Raw genomic sequence first — 21,878 nt, forward strand, 5'->3', positions numbered from 1 at the left:
GCTGAAATGGAGAGGTGTCCGTCTGGGAGAGATCATTATTGGATACTGTTTCTAGTGTTTATTCTTTTCCCCTCTTTCCTGCAGTAACTGAAGGTATAGCTACCTTTACGATGGATGATGGCGTGCAGACCATGCACACCCAGGATACATGGGTGAAACAGCAGTGCAGAAAATGAGACACTGGTTAGGCGAGTAGAGTACAGACATGTCAGAACTTTCAGGTATACACCCCACATAGATCTCTGCAAAAAAGCAAATCCCTTTTCTACTATTTAGCGTCCCGCTGCCTCCCTGCTGCCAGAACCTTTCCCAAGTGAAGTGAAAGACTACAGCCTGAATACCTGCCAGCAATGCATTAATGATACCAACCGTGCTGTGGGCCCAGTAAGACCAAAATATTTTGAGTTTCAGGGAACACTGCAAACATCATCTCTTTTCCAGCCATTAGCAAGTCTTTTAAAGGAAAGGGTTGAAGAAAAAGACCCCAATGTAAACATTACTGGTGTCAGTGGAATTATTTTCACAGACTTTAATAGACTTTGAATCAGACCGACATAATTTAGGTGTAAGATAGATTTATCCCTGACATAAGCAGAGGCTCCTGATGAACTCAACGGGAGGTGCACTCCCATCTTCCAGAGCTGACTGGCCCTTGTATGTATCTAATTTACAGGGTCTGTACATTCCATGTGTTCTGTTTTATTGGAAGGACAGACACTGCTGTGAGACTTGGAAAAGATGCCAAAACAGGACAACCTATCAGGTTACAACAACACAGGCTCTGATACGTCAGTGTTCTTCCTGAGCGGAATCCCAGGGTTGGAAGCCATGCACCTCTGGATCTCCATCCCCTTCTCCTCAGTGTTCACTGTGGCCCTTCTAGGAAACTGCACCCTCCTGTATGTCATCAAGACCGAACCCGCCCTCCACAAGCCCATGTACTATTTCCTCACCATGCTGGCCGTCATCAACCTGGTTTTATCCGCAACCACAGTGCCGAAATCACTGAGCATCTTCTGGTTTAATTTCAGGGAGATCAGCTTCACTGCCTGCCTGGTGCAGATGTTTTTCCTTCACACGTTCTCCAGCATGGAGTCTTGTGTGCTGGTGGCCATGGCCTTTGACAGGTATGTGGCCATTTGCAACCCCCTGAGGTACGTCACCATTCTGACCAATTCAGTGATAGCAAAGATTGGACTGGCGGCTTTGGCCCGTGCTGTTCTCTTAACAGCCCCTGTGCTCTTCCTCCTCAGGAGGCTGCCCTTCTGCCAGTCACACGTCATCGCCCATTGCTACTGTGAGCACATGGCAGTGGTGAAGCTGGCCTGTGCCAGCACCAGTTTAAATAACATCTATGGGATCTTCATAACTCTCTTCATCGGGGGTCTGGATCTGACGTTGATTTCCCTGTCGTATGTGAGGATACTAAGGACTGTCTTCAGCCTGGCATCGAAGGAAGAGCAGCTGAAGGCTTTCAGCACTTGTTTTTCTCACTTTTGCGCCATCTTAATGACTTACACTCCAATGGTTCTAACCACAATAATTCACAGATTTGGACACCAAGTCGCCCCTCACGTACACATCCTGATGGCTAATTTCTACTTCCTCCTTCCTCCCATGATGAACCCCATCGTATACGGGGTGAAAACCAAAGAGATTCGTGACAGAGTGCTTCTCCTGTCCCATGGGAAAAACTTCTAGACTGAACACTGTGGAATCTAGTACAGAAAAACCCATCAGCAATCTCCCCACCCCTCTAAACACGTTAGTAGAGTTGATGCAGACATATCTTTCTGTAGCATCTTTCATCCTGGACAATTTTAAAGCTCTTCACATACTATGCAGTGAAGGGTCTGGGAATGCTGGAGCACTCTGTAGTGCAAACTCCATCTCCTTTGCAAGGCATGCAGCATACAGTTGCCAGGTTCTCCCTGAGCTGTGCTGGCCAACATGGAAGTTGTACTTGGCTCTGGTCCTGCCTCATTTTTCCATCACTAGCAAGAGGGCTTGACTTACTCACTCCTTGCATGTAGAGAGGTGAAGTGATATGCCTAACGTCACCCAGCAGCCCAGGGACTGAACTAGAAACTCATTCCATGTCTCTGGCATCCTAGGCCAGAGCGTTATCCACTACGCTCTGCTGCTTCTATGACAGTGACATTATTTCCGGTTTAATGAGATGATTTCATGGGTTGCATGGGTGTTTCTCTAGTGGGCTCTAGTTTCTCTTTCAATCCAACAGAATTTCAGTATTTCTATATATGTATTTGTACTTTTATGTTCTTTGATGGGGGGGGCCTAATTGCTTGGGGAGCCCGGTCTATAGGGCTAAAAGAATGTCAGATCTGAGCTGTGTTTTATTTCCAGAAATAAAGAGTAAAACGTGAGCTTGTCAAATAATTTGTATTTTATATTAGAGGGAAAAACCAACTCGAAAAAAAAAACCAAGAACAGTCTCCAAAAGGAAGGGGGAGAGAGAACACTCATCAAATACTCAAACAAGCCATGTCACCGAACCTCCTAGTATCTCTGCGTATCTGAATGTTTGAAATCTACGTACTATTTCTTCCAGGATCTCTGCCTAGCATACATATAAATGCTACTGTCTGTCATCTCCAGGGTTATGCTTCACGTAAGCACTTGTACTTCCTTGCTTTATGAAGTGAAGATTTAAGCTAGTTATATAAACTGTTAAGGAAACCTCTGACTTCAACCAGTCACTGAGTGTCTCTTTAATGCACGTGGCTAAGATGACACCTCTCTAGCAATAAGACGTCTATGATCTCCCTTTCTGTTTACACAGAACCTGGAATGTAGTTTAACAACTTCTACTTTGCTTCTAAACATTTATACTACTTTCTTTCTATTATGTTGGCACGACTGTTATAAATATTCATATATATTAGAAAGAAGTCTCTAATTGTAAATGTAATTATTAAAAATTGTAGGTTAAAAATGTATAATCCAGTTGGTCAAAAGGTATATATGACAAAAGTATTCATGAAAGAATGACCACACATCCCATCTCTGAATTGCCCTGAAACAGATATCAAGATTTACCACCCAGCCAGGCTTTGTGTCTCTTTACTGTGCACTTCACTGACTTTGATCAAATCTCCTGTAACTCAACAGCTTAAAAATATCCCCTTTTTCCCCACTAAACACTGACACCAACTTGACTCTAGAGGGAAGCATCTAGTGGTGCAAGATAGATGAAAGTTTGACAAATGTACAAGGTTGCGTCTTCTCTTTTGAAAACACAAGAAGGGATTTCAGAACTGACGAGGGTTTTTTATGAAACTTGGTCATGTTAGAACAACACAAGACAGCTTTGAATTGTTTTGTGGTCCAGGCTAGTGGGTTGGAGACTCTTCTGAGATGCTCCTGGCTAATGTAGAGCACTCCACACACTCTTCTTCTCTGGATTTCTCAAATCAAAATCACATACTTCCGACAGAATCATAACTAAATTACAGGGCCTCAATCAAAGCACTCAATCTCAGCTTTGTATTCCTCCATGGCCAGGCAAACTTCCTGCTCCTCATGCTGAGTGAAGATCCAGGGCCCCTACTGCACAGCTCATGGCAACGAGACCTCCCACCCAGGTTCACAGACTCAGGCTCAGGGGACACAGGTTACAGCACTAAAAGTAGCTGTATAGACATTCCGGCTTGGGTTCTTGGGCCCATCCCTGTCCCGTGGCTTCAGAGCCTAAAACACGACATCCACACAGCTTTTCTCAGTGCAATACTGTGAACCCCAGTCTGCTGACCTGGGCTCGGAGACTTGCTGCCATGGGACTATTGCTCGGTGTGAAGACCAACCCTGAGAGGTGGCCTCTTTTACTGCAAGATGCTGAAACATGTTCAGGCACTAAGATACCACACAAATGGCAGCAAGACAAGAAACTAAAAGACAGATAGATCATGGGAGATGCTTGAACTGGCCTCTCCTTTAATACAGAGGTTACCGCCAGCAGAGTCCCCTCTGTGAGAGGCGGTCACTTTGGTACACACTTCCCCCCTTGATCCATCCAGCCTGCATTCGTTAACCTGCAAGTGTGCGGCAAAGCCCATCTTTTAGCCTGGGCACCTGCAGGAGTGATGGGGGCAGATGGAGCATATCTGGCTTGCGGGTCACTGCCCTTATCGCTTGTAACCTGTCAGCTGGTGCAGTTGGGGAATACAGGCAGCTCAGCACATGAAGCAGTGTCTTAGTCTCTGGAAATGGTTTCAGTTTTATCTCTTCTGCTGCCTAGAATCCAAAAAGAGGAGCTATTATCCTGAAATAAAGACAGAAACTAACCCCATATGGAGACTGTATGTGGATGACAGAATGGATACGGGGGATATCACGGGAAGGCTGTGGTGACCATGCCATGGCATATTGAAGATAGGTGACCTGGAGGAAAAAAAGGCCATTTCTGCTGGGGATCATCAAGGTCCATGCTGACCTGTGCCTGCTCTTTGTTTCAGCTTCTGGTGATTTGCTCTGCCAACCAGGAAACATGGGAACAACAGTAGAACCAGGAAAGCCAGGGCTCATGGAAATGGCAATTGAATACAAATGCCCTGGCATCTTCAGAGAGACAGAAAGATTGCCTGGCCATGGTGGAATAAAAAACTCAGGAACGCCTTGGTTGTGGCCCAGTAATTTAATTACGGTTCTGTTTGAAGCATATGATTTGGATTTCAGGAATCCAGAGAAGAGGGGTGTGTGGAATGCATTAAATTAGCCAGGAGCCTCTCAGAAGTCTGTCTCCAACCCACTGGACTGGCCCGCAAAACAATTCAAAGCAATGTTGAGTTGTTCTGACATTACCAAGTTTCATAAAAAATCCTCCTCAATTCTGAAATTCTTTCTTGTGTTTTCAAAGGAGAAGAGAGTTTCTTGTACATAATTCACCTTTCCTCTGCCTTGCACCACTAGGCACTGTCCTCTAGCATTAAGATGGTGTTAGTGGCTAGTGGACAAAGAAGGCATTTTTTAAGCTATTGAGATGCAAGTGATTTTCTCAAAGTCAATAAAGTTAGCAGTAAAGAGAAGCAAAGGCAAGTAGGGTGGTAACTCTTGCTAACTGCTTCAGTGCAATTCAAAGATCTGCCTCCATCCACTATTTGTAGTCACATGATTCTTCTTGCATGAATAGTTTTGTCGCATTTGCCTTTTGATCAACTGGGTCAAAAGAGATCAGAGACTTTTATTTCTAAACAAGTGTCATCCTAGCCAAACACATTAGAGAGACACTCAGTCACTGATTGAAGTCAGAGGTTCCCTAAAAAGTTTATTTAACTAGCTTAAATCATTATTTGATAAAGCAAGCAAGTACAAGTGCTCACATGAGGCAAAACCCTGGAGATCAAAGACAGTAGCTTTTATATGAATCCTAGGCAGAGAGCCTGGAAGCAAGCATACTTAGATTTCAAACATTCTGATATATGGCAATACTAGAATGGTTCGGTAATCTGTCTTGTTTAAATGTTTGATGAGTGTTCTCTCTCTCACTTTCTTCTGGAGACTTTTCTTGTGATTGTTTCCTGTTGGATCTTTTTCCTCAAGTGTAAGATATAAAATTACTTTATGAGATCACAGCCGGGATCTCACATTATTTAACACTATACACTGGGCTCCCTGAGCACTTAGGGCCCCCCCTTCAAAACATATAAGCACAAATACAGATATTTGAAATAGAAGAATAGACACTCTCCATCTCTCCTCTCCCCACATTCCTAATAAGCAAACAGACTTGAAAGGAACACATTCTCCAGACCCCGATGGCATACGCCAGATCTACGCTACAAAGTTTCATGGCCACAGTTATTCCAGTCAGGAGTCTGAAAAATATGCACTCTTGACAGAAGTAGTTAATCTAATCTGAGGACAAGCCCCACAATCCTTACTAGCTTTGTGATCCTTCTGGGAAAAAGGAGGTAAAACGTGGTCCTAATTCATACTCATCACCGACATGAGCCCATTGCAGTCAAAAGATGAATTCCCACAGATCTACACATACAAGATGTGGGAGGCAATATCTTTTATTGGCTCTATTTCTTTTGGTGAAAGACACGAGCTGTCAAGATAAACAGAGTTCTTCTTCAGGTCACTGATGTCGTAAGAATTGGCTTGGGCCATATTTCTATCAAAATTAGGTGTTGAATGGTATTGAAGTTCAGCTGGATTGAAAGAGAATGGGGAACTGACTGCTCGAGAAACACAATGTCATATGCAGTGCAAGCCATGAAATCATCTCATTAAAATGGAAATAATCTCATTGTTATGAAGACAGCAGAGTTTAGTGAACAGAGCACTGGACTGGGATGCCTGGGATCAGTTCCTAGTTTAGGCACTGGGTTGTTGGGTGATGTTAGGCAAATCATTTCCCCTTCCTACATGGAAGGAGCAAGCAAGTCTACCATCTTGCTAGTTAAGGACAAATGAGGCAGGACCACAGATAAGTACAACTTCCATGTTTGCCAGCACAGCTCAGGGAAAGCCCAGGGACTGTTTGCTACACCTTCCTGTAAATGTGAAGGAGTTCCAACTTCAGCATGCCCAGACTTTCACACCATATTGTTGATGGGTTTATAGACTCCACAAAATGTTCCATCTAGAAGTTTTTCCCTCAGAACAGGAGACGCACTTTGTCGCAAATCTGTTTGGTTTTCACAGCATACATGATGGGGTTCATCATGGGAGGAAAGAGGAGGTAGAAATTGACCATCAATATTTGTATGTGAGCAGCGACTAAGTGGCCAACCCTGTGAGTTATTGAGGTTCAAACCACTGGGGTGTAAACCACTAAGATGGCACTACGGTGGGAAACACAAATGCTGAAAGACTTCCGCTGCTCTTCTTTGGCTGCCAGCCTTAGGACAGTCCATAGGATATTCACATACGACAGGCGATGGACATCGGATCCAGCCCCACAGTGAAGAGAGTTACGAAGATCCCACAGATATTATTGAACCTAGTGTTGCCACAGGCCAGCTTCACCACTGCCATGTGCTCGCAGTAGCAATGGGAGATGATGTGCGACTGGAAGAAGGGCAGCCTCCTGAGGAGGAAGAGCACAGGTACCATTATGAGAACAGCCCGGGTCAAAACTGCCAGCCCAATCTTTGCTATCACTGAATTGGTCAGGATGATGGCGTACCTCACGGGATTGCAGATGACCACGTACCTGTCAAAGCCATGGTAACCAGCACACCAGACTCCATGCTTAACAACTAATAAAGGAAAAACATCTGCACGAGGCAGGCAGTAAAGCTGATCTCCCTGGAATTAAACCAGAAGATGCTCAATGTTTTTGGCATGGTGATTGTGGGTAAAACCAGGTTGATGACTTCCAGTTTGGTGAGGAAATAGTACATGGGCTTGTGGAGGGAGGGCTCTGTCCTGATAACTTAAAAGAGGGTGCTGTTTCCTAGATGGTCCACAGTGAACATTGAGCAGAAGAAGATGGAGATCCAGAGGTGCGTGGCTTCCAGCCCCGGGATGCCCCTCAAGAAGAACAATGACAGATCAGAGCCTACGCTGTAGACATCTTAGATTGTCTTGTTGTGGCATCTTTTGCAAGTCTCACAGCTACGTCTTTCTTTCCAATAAAACACAACACCTGGAATGAATAGACCCTGTAAATTAGATACATACTAGATGCCAGTCAGTTCTGGAAGAAGGGGATGCACCTCCTGTTGAGTTCATCAGGAGCCTCTGCATATTTCAGGGATGAATCTGTCTTAGACCTACATTAGGCCAGTCATATTCAAAGCTTGCTAAAGGCTGTGGAAATAGTTCCTTTTACATCAGTAGGATTTGGATTGGAGTATTTTTCTCCAAGCCTTTCCTTTAGAAGACGTGCTAATTCTTAAACTAATGAGAGGGCAGGGTTTGCAGCATTCCCTGAAGCTCAGCAGATTCAGGCAATTTTGGGCCTATGGGGCTGTGAGTTCCGAAAGGCAAGGACCCCCACCATAATCAGCTTGCCACCAGCCACGTTCCCCGCTAACCCATAGGTCAAGTATCTCTGCTGATCTCAGCGTTGTTGGTATTCAGTCTGAAGTCTTTCACTGCACTGGGGGAGCTGCACAATAAATGGTAGACATGGGATCTGCTTGGGTGTGCAGAGAGCTATGTAGGGTGTATACCTTAAACCTCTGGCATGACTGTACTCTACTCAGCTAAGCAGCACCTCAACGTCTGCACTGCTACTTATACGTGTGCTAGCTGAGCATACAGGGTCTGCACTCCACCTGCCACCGTAAAGGTAGACATACCTTCATTTCTGGGAGCAAAGAGGGAAAAATATGACAAGATGCTATAAGCTATATTTATCTATGATTGTAAAAAAAAAATTGTTATTTCATTAACTGAAAAAAGTTACCGTCCAATAATTATCAATTCCTAGACTTTAAGGCAAGAAATCATGATGATCATCTAATCTGGCCCTGTGAATACCACAGGCCACAGAATTACAAGTGATTTCTGCATCAAGCCTATAACTTCTCTTTGAGGTGGACCCTATCCCTGAGAAAAGAATCTAGTCTTCATTTAAAGATTTCAAGTGATGATGATCCATCCACATCTCTACCTATGTTGTTCTAAGTGTTAGTTCACTTTGTTCTAGGAACGTGAGAGTTGTTTCTACTCTGAATTTGTCTAGTCTCAGCTCTCAGATATTGGATCTCATTCTGCTTTTGTCTGTGACGTTAAAGAATTTTCAAAAGTCAGAAACCTCTTTCCATGTATGAAATGAAAGAATGATACCAAGTCACCTTTAACCTTCTCTTGGATAAGTAAACAGATTTAGTTTCCTTAGTCTATGCCTATAAGCCAGATCTGAAATAATTCTTGTATCTCTTTTCCCAAACCCTTTCAACTTGTCAACAAGCTTTTGGAAGTGTGGACACTGGCCTAGACACAGTAACCAATACTGCTCTCTCCCAGCTTGATATTCCAGCTTGATATTCTCCCGCTTATACATTACTGGAAGGAATTTGCTTCCTTCACCACCACTGGGCCCTCATCTAGAGTTGGCGACACATCATGAACCCAAGTTCTTTTTTGAGTCAGTGCTTTCTAGAACATTGTCCACCATCCTCTAAGTGGGATCTATATCCTACAGTCCCAGACTTGTGACTTTGCATTGAGTTTTAATCAGCTGCACATTGTACAAGTCAGCCCAGTTGAGCAAGCAATTGAGATTGTTCTATCAGACTGCCCTCTCCCAATCATTATTTGCCACTCTGACCAACTCTGTGTCATCACCAAAGATTATCAGCAAAAATTTAAGATTTATTTCCAAATCACTGGTGAGATTGTTGAATAGCCCCAGGCCTCGCATCAGCAACAGAAAGTTTCATTAATGGCAGTATGAGACCCCCAACATATATTCCCCCAGACTAAAATCTCCCACGATAACACAAATACACCACAAAGAGCCTCTCTCGATCCATTTATACAAGGAGAGAGAACTAAGGCTGGATGTGTTACTCTAACACTCCTGATTTTTTTAATACTCAGTGGTTTCTTGACACAGATTTTTTTTGTTTTCTGATGGAATTAAATAGTTCACTTCTAAATGACCAATCTCACCCAGCTCTCGCTTATACAGGTATAAATCCAGAATCATTCCAGTTTTACACCAGTGTGGCAGACAGCTGATTTGGCCCTAAGCTTTCCATTTGCTTGAAACATCTCCTATTTAAATGAGTGTGAATACAAACTACCCCAGCTCATCTGAACTATGTGTCTTCTTCACCCTCAGCAAATGCTGCAGTCATCCACAAACTGCATGACTCTCTGCTCGGCTGGGATCATCTGGGTCAGAGTATTTATACCTTCTAAGAACACCTTGCTGACTTTATTGCTCTGATGGGAGTTAAGAGACTTATGTCATTATAGCGGTACATTAGCTTTGGAGCCTAGGGAGTCACAGCAAGTGATAAATGCAGATTAATCCATGTCCCTCCTCATGTGTCTGTTAATCTCTACACCTACATCAAAAAAACTAGGCTAAACCATCAATAGGGTACATATAAGTGTGAGCCATTTTGCGCATGTCTACGAAAAAGGTGCAAATTCACCTCCCCCCCCCCCATGACGTGTACACCAGGGGATTTATACACCTAAATTGAGCAGGTGCAAAAGTTCACGCACACTGTTCAGGATGTGTGTGCCCTGGGCGTTTAGGGCTCTGCTTTAGCTTGAATATGAAGACTACTGGATATTGGTTTGGGAAATCGATGGATAATTACATCTTACATATATATGGCCTCCTTTATCTAGAAGAATGCCCCCAAACCTAACTCTAGACAGCACCACTAATCCATTGCAACCATGCCATCAGCTCTGGAGTGGAATATAAGCAACAACATTACACAATTGCTGCTGCTATCACTTCCTCTTTGGGTACGAATCAGGGCCCCCCTTCACAGACGTAGTTTAACTTCTATGTTTGGAGAGCAGCTCGAGCCACACCAGCCATGCATGGAAGGGCAAAATCTGCATCTGACTGAGGCTTCCACGGCTGGGGTCACTTTTGGGTGACTGGGCACCTGCCCCGCTGTTTGGTCGAGTCTTCCACAGGAACCGCTTGGGGGAAGGGGTGATTTAACCATGGTCACAAGGTAGTTCATGCACAGGGGTCCACAGCCAGGGGGGGCCTTTCAAACCACGGCTGAAAATTGCCCAGCTTACAGGAGCTCGGGGCGGGGCCACCCCATTCCTCTGTGGGGTTTCCTGTTGATTCAGTGCCTCTCTGCACTCCATCACATGGTGTTCCGGACCCATCCATGCACGGCAACTAGCCAAAGCTCAGCCAGTCCAGTGACCTCAGGGGCCAGGCGAGCTGCAAACTGCACCCCATGGGGAGAGGCAGGAGTGACATCGGGGCGGGAAAAAGGAGGAGACGATGCTTTCCAGAAGGCAACATTGAGGTAAGGGGAGCGGCCTGCCCAGGGGAGTGCCTGACTCGAGCTGTTTGGGTGCGCCCATACCTTCAAATTGTGCCCCACCACTATCAATGTACCATTTGCGGGACAATGGCCTCATGGCCACCCAAATTCCACCCACGACCCACTTGCACTATAGGGAAAGGGCCTCAGCAGGGGTTCGGAGCATCGGCTGAACTAATTAAAGGTTTTCCATGCAAAATGGGACATAGGAGCTCTCCCGTGATATCTGCATGTGGTTATTCAAACTCTCTGGAATTGTCAATAAATTATACATGCAATAGTTTGACCATACTTTGGTTAAGTATTTTGTTATGAAATAGACTCGAGAGAAAAAATTGCCAATTTCTGTCAGGTTTATTAATAGGGTACAGGAAAAGATTTGGTACGATACTAGTTTCCGAAGAGCCGTTCCATGCAGTCATGTGACATTCATCTAACACGGAAGGTGTGCTTCCACAGCTACACATTTCAGCTGGTATTATTCATATGATTTTACAAAGTTACACATTTCTTTACATGTCACTAAAATCCAACCCATCCATTTTTTTCTCGATCTCTACCTCGTTCTGTTGCTTACTGATCGTCGTTTTGGACACTGCCATTCCAGGCATTAGTCTGTGAGGGTACTTCCCTAGCTTGTACTAAGACATAGAAACAAATGTATCTTGATTTTGGCACATTTCCTATCTGATCGTGCCAAATGCTCTCTTAAACAAATGCAAGATGTTATGAGATACTGAGCATATATGAATAGGATTATGGGATAGGCCTATTTCAGCTATATCACTGTCTTAGGGCTTTCTCTCCATTTTTCTTGTCTGTTCCTAGATGCATTTTGCTGGAAAGCAAGAGTCCACTGTCCAGTCTGCCTGCAATCTGTGATGGGTTTATTGGGGCTACACAAACAAGGACAGAAGCATCGGAAGACCTTCACACCAGTCAGGCTTCCTTTTCCATACTATATTTTGTGAAGGGAAAACAAGATGGGGTCTCTGTTTTTGCTGAGAACTGATTTTAGAAATGGCTGTAAAAAGCCTGAGATAGAAAATGTTTTTTTAGTAGTTATTTAATCTTAGAATGTTTTGAAGTAATGAAATAGTTAAGAGGTCTAGACGCTAGTAGAGATGGAATGCAGAGAAAAACCTTGTAACTTAGATAAGGAAAGTTGCAAGTATTCAGTTAGAAAATTCCTAGATAATACTTTTTTAGTATGTATGACCATGGAAACTGTGACATGTAAAAACTTGTTTATACCACCCTATAAATACGGTCAGTTTTTTGGAAGTAAGCGTCGTTCCTTACATTTGAAGGGACCACCTTCTTTACGTAAAGAATAAACTCTGATTTTGCTAATCTGTTGTTTGGCTAATTCTGGACCATCCGCTAAGGCAACGGACATATTAGTAAGGACCCCTGAGTTTGGGTTCTTCCACAATTTCCAAGCCCTTTGCACTAGTAAGGCTTATCTCTATATGCTGATAGAGATCCCTTCCCCGCAGCCATAGTTCTATAGGCCCATAGAACTCTCTCCTTTCCTGGCCACAGTTCCATGCGCCAACAATACTTCCTCCTTCCCTTCCTTCTCTTTGGTAGCCTTAATCCAAAAAGGGGAGCTATAAACCTGAAATAAATACAGAAACTAACCCCATATGGAGACTGTATGTGGATGACAGGGTGGATATGGGGGATATCACGGAAAGGCTGTGGTGAGCATGGCACAGCATATTGCGGGTAGGTGACCTGGAGGAAAAAGAGGCCATTTCTGCCGGGGATCATCAAGGTCCATGCTGACCTGTGCCTGCTCTTTGTTTCAGCTTCTGGTGATTTGATCTTCCAACCAGGAAACATGGGAACAACAGTAGAACCAGGAACCCAGAGCTCATAGAAATGGCAATTGAATATGAATTCCAAGGCACAATCAGAGACACAGGAAGTTTGCCTGGACAGGGTGGAATAGAAAGCTCAGGTTGCATGCCTTGATAGAGACTGAGTAATTTAATTACGGTTCAGACGGTAGTCTATGATGTGGATTTCAGAAATCCAAAGAAGAGAGGTGTGTAGAATGCACTACATTAGCCAGGAACCTCTCAGAAGTCTGTCTCCAACACCCTGGACTGGCTCACAGAACAATTCAAAGCAGTGTTGTGTTGTTCTGACATTACCAAGTTCCATAAAAGCCCTCTTGAGTTCTGAAATCTCTTCTTGTGTTTTCAAAGGAGAAGACACCCATCTTGTACATAATTCACCTTTCCTCACTCTTCCATCACTATACACTTCCCTCTGGAGTTAAGATGTTGTCAGTGGTTAGTGGGCAAAAAAGGGGTGCTTTTAAGCTGGTGAATTACAAGTAATTTTCTCAAAGTCAATAAAGTTTATGATAAAGACAAGCAAAACCTGGTAGGGTGGTAACTCTTGATAACTGTTTCAGTACAATTCAGAGATGTGATTCCACCCACTATTTCTAGTCATGTGTGAGTCTTCCTGCATGAATACTTTTGGCCATTTTGCTTTTGATCAACTGGCTGAAAAGAGATCATAGATGTTTTTTTGCTAGAGACATGTCATCTTACCCACATGCATAAGAGAGATTCTCAGTCACTGGTTGAAGTCAGAAGTTGCCTAAAAAGTTTATTTAACTAGTTTAAACTGTTCTTATGTCAGACATAAATCTGGAGATGACGCACAGTAGTATTGATACGAACCCTAGGCAGAGACCCTGGAAGCAAGCGTACTTAGATGTCAAACATTCTAATACACAGAGATACTAGAAGCGTTCAGTGACATGATTGTTTAAATATTTGATTGTTTTCTCTCTCCCCCTCCCTTTTGAAGACTTTTCTTCTGACTTTTTAATTGTTGATTTTTCCCTCTAATCTAAAATACAAATTATGTTACAAGCTCACATTTTCCTCTGAAGTTCTGGAAATAAAACACATCTCAGATCTCACATTATCTCAGTCCTAGATGCCTGGATCCCTGAGTAGTTAGGATCTCCCATAAAAACACATAAGAACAAAGACAAATTTTTGAAATATGAAGATTAAACACTCTGCACCTCACTTCTCCCCATGCCCTCAAAATGCACACAGACTTAAAAGGAACTCATTCTCCAGACCCCAATGGCCTACGCCAGGTCTACAATACAAAGCTTTGTTGGTGCAGCTATTCCAGTCATGAGCTACATTTCCTTTATCCAACAAAGCCTTTCTAGTGTAACCTACCCCAAAATGTGGCCTCATCCTGACATATGGGGATCACTCACGTCCCACTGCAGCCAATAAGAATTGTGGCAGTTGGTCACATCTGAGCAATAGCCCCACAGTTCTTACACACCTTCGTGATCCTTCTGGGTGACAAGTGGTAAAACGTGCTCCTAATTCATACTCATCACCGATGATCCCATTGCAGTGACAGGACCAACTCAAACCTAGAGAGACAAGCTGTGGGAGGCAACATGATTTATTGGCCCAATTTCTGTTGCTGAAAGACATGAGCTGTCAAGCTAGACAGAGATCTTCTTCAGGTCACTGACTTTATAAGAATCGGACTGGGCCCTAGTTCAGCCAAAATTTAGGTCCTGAATAGTATTGAAGTTCTGTGGGATGGACAGAGAATGGCGTAGGGAACAGGCTACTAGAGAAAAACCATGTCACACACAGTGCAAGCCACAAAATCATCTCATTAAAATGGAAATATTCTCATGGTCATGGAGGCAGCAGGGCTTAGTGGATAGAGCTCTTGATTGGGATGCCAGAGATCTGGGATGAGTTCCTAGGTCAGTCACTGGACTCCTGGGTGACGTTAGGCAAATTACTTCATCTCCCTATGTTCGAAGAGTGAGCAAGTCTAGCCTTCTTGCTAGTGATGGACAAATGAGTCAGGACCACAGCCAAGTACAACTTCCATGTTGGCCAGCACAGCTCAGGCAGAGCCTGGGAATTTTATGCTGCAGCCCCTGCAAAGGAGAGGAAGTTCTCATTCCAGCATGCCCAGACTCTTCACTGTACAGTATGCGAAGAGTTTTAAAAATGTCCAGGATGCATGATCCTGCAGAAAGGTCAGATGTAACTTTCCTGACATGTTTAGGGGGGGTGGGGAACTTGCTGACTCCACACAATGTTCAGCCTAGAAGTCTTTCCCTCGGAATAGGAGACGCACTCTGACGCGAATCTGTTTGGTTTTCACTCCGTACACGATGGGGTTCATCATGGGAGGAAGAAGGAGGTAGAAATTGGTCATCAGGATTTGTATGTGAGGGGCAACTTGGTGGCCAACCCTGTGAATTACTGAGGTTAGAACCAGTGGGGTGTAAACCATTAAGATGGCACAAAGGTGGGCAGCACAAGTGCCGAAAGCCTTCAGCTGCTCTTCCTTGGATGCCAGGTTTAAGACAGTCCTTAGAATCTTGACGTACGACACGGTGATGAACATCAGATCAAGCCCCACAATCAAAAGAGTTACGATGATCCCATAGATGTTATTGATCCTGGTATCAGCACAGGCAAGCTTCACCACTGCCATGTGCTCGCAGAAGCAATGGGAGATGACGTGGGACTGGCAGAAGGGCAGCCTCCTGAGGAGGAAGAGCACAGGGACCACAAGGAGAACAACCCGGGCCAAACCTGCCAGTCCGATCTTTGCTATCACTGAATTGGTCAGGATGGTGACGTACCTCAGGGGGTTGCAGATGGCCACGTATCTGTCAAAGGCCATGGCCACCAGCACACCAGACTCCATGAAGGAGAATGAGTGAAGGAAAAACATCTGTACCAGGCAGGCATTAAAGCTGATCTCCCTGAAATTAAACCAGAAGATGCTCAGTGTTTTTGGCATGGTGGTTGCAGGTAAAACCAGGTTGATGACGGCCAGCATGGCAAGGAAATAGAACATGGGCTTGTGGAGGGAGGGCTCTGTCTTGATAACATACAGAAGAGTGCAGTTCCCTAGAAGGGCCACAGTGAACATCGAGCAGAAGGGGATGGAGATCCAGAGGTGCATGGCTTCCAGCCCTGGGATGCCGCTCAGGAAGAACACTGATGGATCAGAGTCTGCGCTGTTGGAACCTGACAGGTTGTCTTGTTGTGGCATCTTTTGCAAATATCACAGCAGTGTCTGTCCTTTCAATAAAACACAACACATGGAATGAACAGACCCTGTAAATTAAGTACATGCTAGGTGCCAGTCAGCTCTGGAAGAAGGGAATGCACTGCCATTGCCTTCATCAGGAGCCTCTGTTTGTGTCAGGGATGAATCTGATCCAAAGCACATGAATGTCTGTGGAAATAACTCCATTGACATCAGACAGGGTCTTTTTTCTCCAAGCCTTTCCTTTAGAAGACTTGATAATGGTTACATGAGCGAGAAGGCAGGAAAAGTGATGGGGTTGTAGCATTCCTCGAAGCTTAACAGATCTGGTCAATTTTGGGGCTATGGGGCTAGGAGTTCCAAAAGGCAAGGTCCCCCTACCAGAGTCAGCTTGCCACCAGCCTCCTTCCTCTCTGATCCCAGCACTGTTGGTAACGTTCATGCACTGCTGGCAGGTATTCAGGCTGGAGCTTTTCACTGCACTGGGGAAAGTTTTTGGCAGCAGGGAGGCAGCAGGATACTGAACATTAGGCATGGGATCTGCTTGGGTGTGCAGAGAGCTATGTCCAGTGTAAACCTTAAAGTTCTGGCATGTCTGTACTCTCCTCGCCTAAGCAGCGCCTCACCGTCTACACTGCTATTTATACCTCTGCTAGCTGGGCGAGCAGGGTCTACATTCCACTTGCCATCATAAAGGTAGACATACCTTCAGTTCTGGAGCAAAGAGGGAAAAAGATGTAGCAAAGAGGGGAAAAGATGTAGAAAAAGCTTTAATTAATTCATTAACTGGGAAAAAATTGTGATCAGATAATTATCGATTCAAACATTTTAAGGCAAGAAGGGATCACTATGATCATCTAAGCTGGCCCTGTGAATGTCACCAAGTGATTTCTCCATCAAGCCCATAACTTCTCTTTGAGCTAGAGCCCATCCCATCTCATCTTGGGAAACAAGCAGGGGGAATTGGAAGTCCTGGCACAGTCAAGAAACTATGACATGATTGGAATAACTGAGACTTAGTGGAGTAACTCACACAACTAGAGCACTGCCATGGAGCACTGTATAAACTGTTCAGAAAGGACAGGCAGGGGCGAAAGGGTGGAGGAGTTGCACTGTATGTAAGAGAGCTCTATGATTGCTCTGAGATCCAGTATGAAACTGAAGATAAGACAGTTGAGAGTCTCCGCGTTAAGCTCAGAAGCAAGAACAATAAAGGTGATATCGTGGTGGGTGTCTGTTACAGACCACCAGACCAGGAGGACGAGGTAGATGAGGCTTCCTTCAGTCAACTAGGGAAAGTTTCCAGTTCACAGGACCTGATTTTCATGGGGGACTTCAATCATCCTGACATCTGCTGGAAGAGCAATACAGCAGAGCACAAACAATCCAGGAAGTTTTTGGAAAGTGTTGCAGACCACTTCCTGGTGCAACTGCTGGAGCAACCAACTAGGGTGCCCTGCTTCTTTTGACCTGCTGCTCACAAACAGGGAAGATTTGGTAGGGGAAGTAGAAGTGGGTGGCAACCTAGACAGGAGTTCAGGATCCTGACAAAAAGGAAGAAAGGAGAACAGAAGGATATGGACCATGGACTTCAGAAAACCAGACTTTGCCTCCCTCAGGGAGCTGATGGGCAGGATCACTTGGGAGGATAATAAGAGGGGGAAAGGAATGCAAGAGAGCTGGCTGTATTTTAAAGAAAACTTATTGAGGGCACAGGAACAAACCATCCCGATGTGCAGAAAGAATAGCAAATATGGTAAGCATACAGCTTGGCTTAACAAAGAAGTCTTTGGTGAACTTAAACACAAAAAAGAAGCTTACAAGAAGTGGAAGCTTGGTCAGATGACTAGGGAGGAATATAAAAATGCTTTTCGAACATTCAGGAATGAAATCAGGAAGGCCAGAGCACAACTGGAGTTACAGCTAGCAAGGGACGTGAAGGGGAACAAGAAGGGTTTCTACAGGTATGTTACCAACAAGAGGAAGATTAGGGAAAGTGTGGGCCCCTTACAGAATAGGGGAGGCAACCTAGTGACAGAGGATGTGGAGAAAGCTGAGGTACTCAATGCCTTTTTTGCCTCTGTCTTCACAGACAAGGTAAGCTCCCAGACTACTGCACTCGGCGGCACAGAAAGGGAAGAAGATGAACATCCCGCAGTGCTGAAGGAACAGGTCCAAGACTATTTAGAAAGATTGGACATACACAAGTCAATGGGGCCAGATGCAATGCACCCGAGGATGCTGAGGGAGTTGGCTGATGTGATTTCAGAGCCATTGGCTTTTATCTCTGAAAGCTAGTGGCAACAGGGGGAGGTCCCTGATAACAGGAAAAAAGCAAATATAGTGCCCATCTTCAAGAAAGGGAGGAAAGAGGATTAGACCAGTCAGCCTCACCTCAATCCTGGAAAAATCATGCAGCAGGTCCTCAAGGATTTTAAGGCACTTGGAAGACAGGAAGGCAATCAGTAACAGTCAACATGGATTCACCAAGGGAAAGTCATGCCTAACCAACCTGATTGCTTTCTATGAAGAGATGACTGGCTCTGTGGATGTGGGGAAAGTGGTGAACATGATATACTATGACTTTAGCAAAGCTTTTCATACTCTCTCTCACAGTATACTTATCAGCAAGTTAAAGAAGTATGGATTGGATGAATGGACTATAAAATGGATAGAGAACTAGCTAGAGCATAGGGCTCAATGAGTAGTGATCAATGGCTCCATGTCTAGCTGGTAGCCTTTCACAAGCGGAGGGCCCCGGGGTCAGTGCTGGGGCCGGTTTTGTTCAACATCTTCATTAATGATCTGGAGGATGGGGGTAGATTGCACCCTCAGCAAGTTTGCAGATGACACTAAGCTGGGGAGGGGGTGGTAGATACCCTGGAAGGTAGGGATAGGATACAGAAGGACCTAAACAATCTGGAGGATTGGGCCAAAAGAAAGCTGATGAGGTTCAACAAGGACAAGTGCAGAGTCCTGCACTTTGGACAGAAGAATCCCATACACAGCTACAGACTGGGGACCAACGAGTTAGGCAGCAGTTCTGCAGAAAAGGACCTGGGGGTTACAGTGGATAAGAAACTGGATATGAGTCAGCAGTGTGCCCTGATTGTCAAGAAGGCTAATAGCATATTGGGCTGCATTAGTAGGAGAATTCCCAGCAGATCATGGGAAGTGATTATTCCCCTCTATTCGGCATTGGTGAGGCCACATTTGGAGTATTGTGTCCAGTTTTGGGCCCCCCACTACAAAAATGATGTGGAGAAGTTGGAGAGAGTCCAGCGGAGGGCAACAAAAATAATTAGGGCACTGGAGCACAAGACTTATGAGGAGAGGCTGAGGGAACTAGTCTTGTTTAGTCTGCAGAAGAGAAGAATGAGGGGAGATATGAGAGCAGCCTTTAACTACCTGAAAGAGGGTTCCAGGGAGGATGGAGCTAGGCTGTTCTCAGTGGTGGCAGAAGGTCTCAAATTGCAGTGGGGGAGATCTAGGTTGGACATTAGGAAAAAGTTTTTCACTAGGACGGTGGTGAAGCACTGAAATGGGTTCCCTAGAGAGGTGGTGGAATCTCCATCGTTAGAGGTTTTTAAACTGCGGCTTGACAAAACCCTCGCTGGGATTATTTAGCTGAGGTTAGTCCTGCTTTGAGCAGGGGGTGGGACTAGATACCGCCTGAGGTCCCTTCCAACTCTATGATTCTATGATCTTCCAAGACCAAGTGATCGTTATATCCAGCAATATCCCTAGATAGGTTGTTCCAAGTGTTAGTTTGCCTTGTTCTAGGAACATGCGCCTTTTTTCAAGTCTGAATTTGTCTAGTCTGAGCTCGCAGCTGTCCAATCTCATTCTGCCTTTGTCTGAGACATTAAAGAACTTCCAATTGTCAGAAATCTATTCCTATTTATGGACTTAAAGACTCTCTTTAATTCTCCTTGAACCTTCTCTTGAATAAACTATATAATCTGAGTTTTTTTAGACGCTAGCTATCAGCCTTGTTTTCCAGATCTGAAATAATTCTTGTTGCTCTTTTCCCACACCCTTTCAGCTTCTCAATAACGTTTTTGAAGTGTGGACACTGGACCTAGAAACCGTGTCCAGTTATACTCTCTCCCAGCCGGACTATTTCAGCTCCATATTCCTCCGTTTATACATTCAAGAATGGCACATGCTCTCATCACCACCACAGGGACCTCATGTACAGCCGGTTACACATTGTTATCCCAAGTTCTTTTTTGAGTCAGTGCTTTCTGAAACATTGTCCCCCATCCTGTAAGTGGGATTTACATTCTCGGGTCCTAGATGTATGGCCTTGCATTTTGGTGTAATCAGCTGCATGTTGTTCAAGTGAGCCCAGTTGAGCAAGCCATTGAGATTGCTCTATTGGACTGCCCTATCCTAATAATTATGTGCCAATCTGCCGAACTCTGCATCATCACCAAAGATTGTCAACACAGATCTTTGATTTACTTCCAAATCACTGACGGGATTGTTTTTGTTTTATTATGGAATTAAACAGTTCACTTCTAAATGATTATCCTCACTTGGCTCTCACTTATACAGATGTAAATCCAGAATCATTCCAGTTTTTCACCAGCGTGGCAGACACTGGCCCTAAGCTTTCCAACTGCTTCAAAAGTCTCCTATTTAGAAATATCCTTGATTAATTTGAATATAAACTACCCCAGCTCACCTGAACTCTGTGTCTTCTTCTTCACGCTCTGCAAATGATGTAGTCATCCACAAACTGCAAGACTCTTCACTTGGCTGGGATCAACTGGGTGAGAGTACTTATGCCTTCTAATGACACCTTGCTGACTTTACTCCCCCGATGGGAGTTCAGAGACTTGGGTCATTATAATGGTTCAGTTGCTTTGGAGCCTAGGGAGTCACAGGAAGTAATGAATGCAGATTAACCCATGTCTTTCATTCTGTATGGGTGTTAATCTCTACTTCTACATCAAAAAAAAGTGGGCTAAGCCCTCAGGACAGCAGATGAATTGTGGTCCATTTTCCACGTGTTCCCAAAAAAGGGTGCAAATCCCCCCCAAATCACCTGTGCCCTGGACATTAACATACCTAAATTGAGCAGGTGGAAAAGTGCATGCATACTGTAGTGGACATCACCCCGTGTGTTTAGGGATCTGCTTGAGCTTGAATATGGTTTGGGAAAGAGATGGATAATTACATTTTACCTAAATATCGACTGTTGTTTCCAGAAGAATCCCCCAAACCTCATTCTAGACAGTCCCACTCACTCATTGTAGCCATGCCGTCAGCTCTGGGGTGGAACAGAAGCAGCAACACTACACAATTGCAGCTGCTACCACTTCCCCTTTGGGTATCAATAAGAATCCCTCTCCACAGGTGTAGTTTGAATTCTATATTTGGGAGGCAGCCCCAATCATTCCAAAACAGTCACACATGGCAAAATCTGCATCTGCCCAAGGCTTGCAGGACTGGGCCTGCCACGGGGACACTGCTGGCTTATGGGGGTGGGCACTTGCCCCGGTGTTTGGTCGGTTTTTGCACAGGGACTCGAGAAGTGGAGGGGTGATTTAACCAGGGCCACGGGGTGGCTAATGCCCAGGACTCTGCAGCCGGGGGGGGGCCTTTGAAACCATGACTGGAATCATAGAATCATAGAATATTAGAGTTGGAAGGGACCTCAGGAGGTCATCTAGTCCAACCCCCTGCTCAAACCAGGACGAACCTCAGCTGTATCATCCCAGCCAGGGCTTTGTCAAGCCTCAGCTTAAAAACCTCTAAGGATGGAGATTCCACCACCTCCCTAGGTAACCCATTCCAGTGCTTCACCACCCTCCTAGGGAAAAACTTTTTCCT

At 44.7% G+C, this 21,878-nt stretch overlaps 2 protein-coding genes and 1 pseudogene across 2 annotated transcripts; 1 reads left to right on the top strand and 2 right to left on the bottom strand.

The window, feature by feature from the left end:
* Window positions 1–738: 738 nt before the first annotated feature.
* LOC137152443 (olfactory receptor 52K1-like) lies at window positions 739–1,701 on the top strand. The gene has a single exon (XM_067547027.1). It carries the CDS (start codon window positions 739–741, stop codon window positions 1,699–1,701), a length of 963 nt encoding a protein of 320 aa, XP_067403128.1.
* Window positions 1,702–6,622: 4,921 nt separating this feature from the next.
* LOC137152431 (olfactory receptor 52K1-like) lies at window positions 6,623–11,554 on the bottom strand (annotated as a pseudogene).
* A 3,523-nt stretch (window positions 11,555–15,077) lies between these two features.
* LOC137152444 (olfactory receptor 52K1-like) lies at window positions 15,078–16,040 on the bottom strand. The gene has a single exon (XM_067547028.1). The coding sequence runs from the start codon at window positions 16,038–16,040 to the stop codon at window positions 15,078–15,080; it is 963 nt and encodes a 320-aa protein (XP_067403129.1).
* Between the last annotated feature and the right edge of the window lie 5,838 nt (window positions 16,041–21,878).

This window comes from Emydura macquarii, unplaced genomic scaffold (assembly GCF_026122565.2).
Source record: "Emydura macquarii macquarii isolate MOO-44397 ecotype Brisbane River unplaced genomic scaffold, CSIRO-AGI_Emac_v2 contig_1226, whole genome shotgun sequence".
Classification (NCBI taxonomy): Eukaryota; Metazoa; Chordata; order Testudines; family Chelidae; genus Emydura; species Emydura macquarii.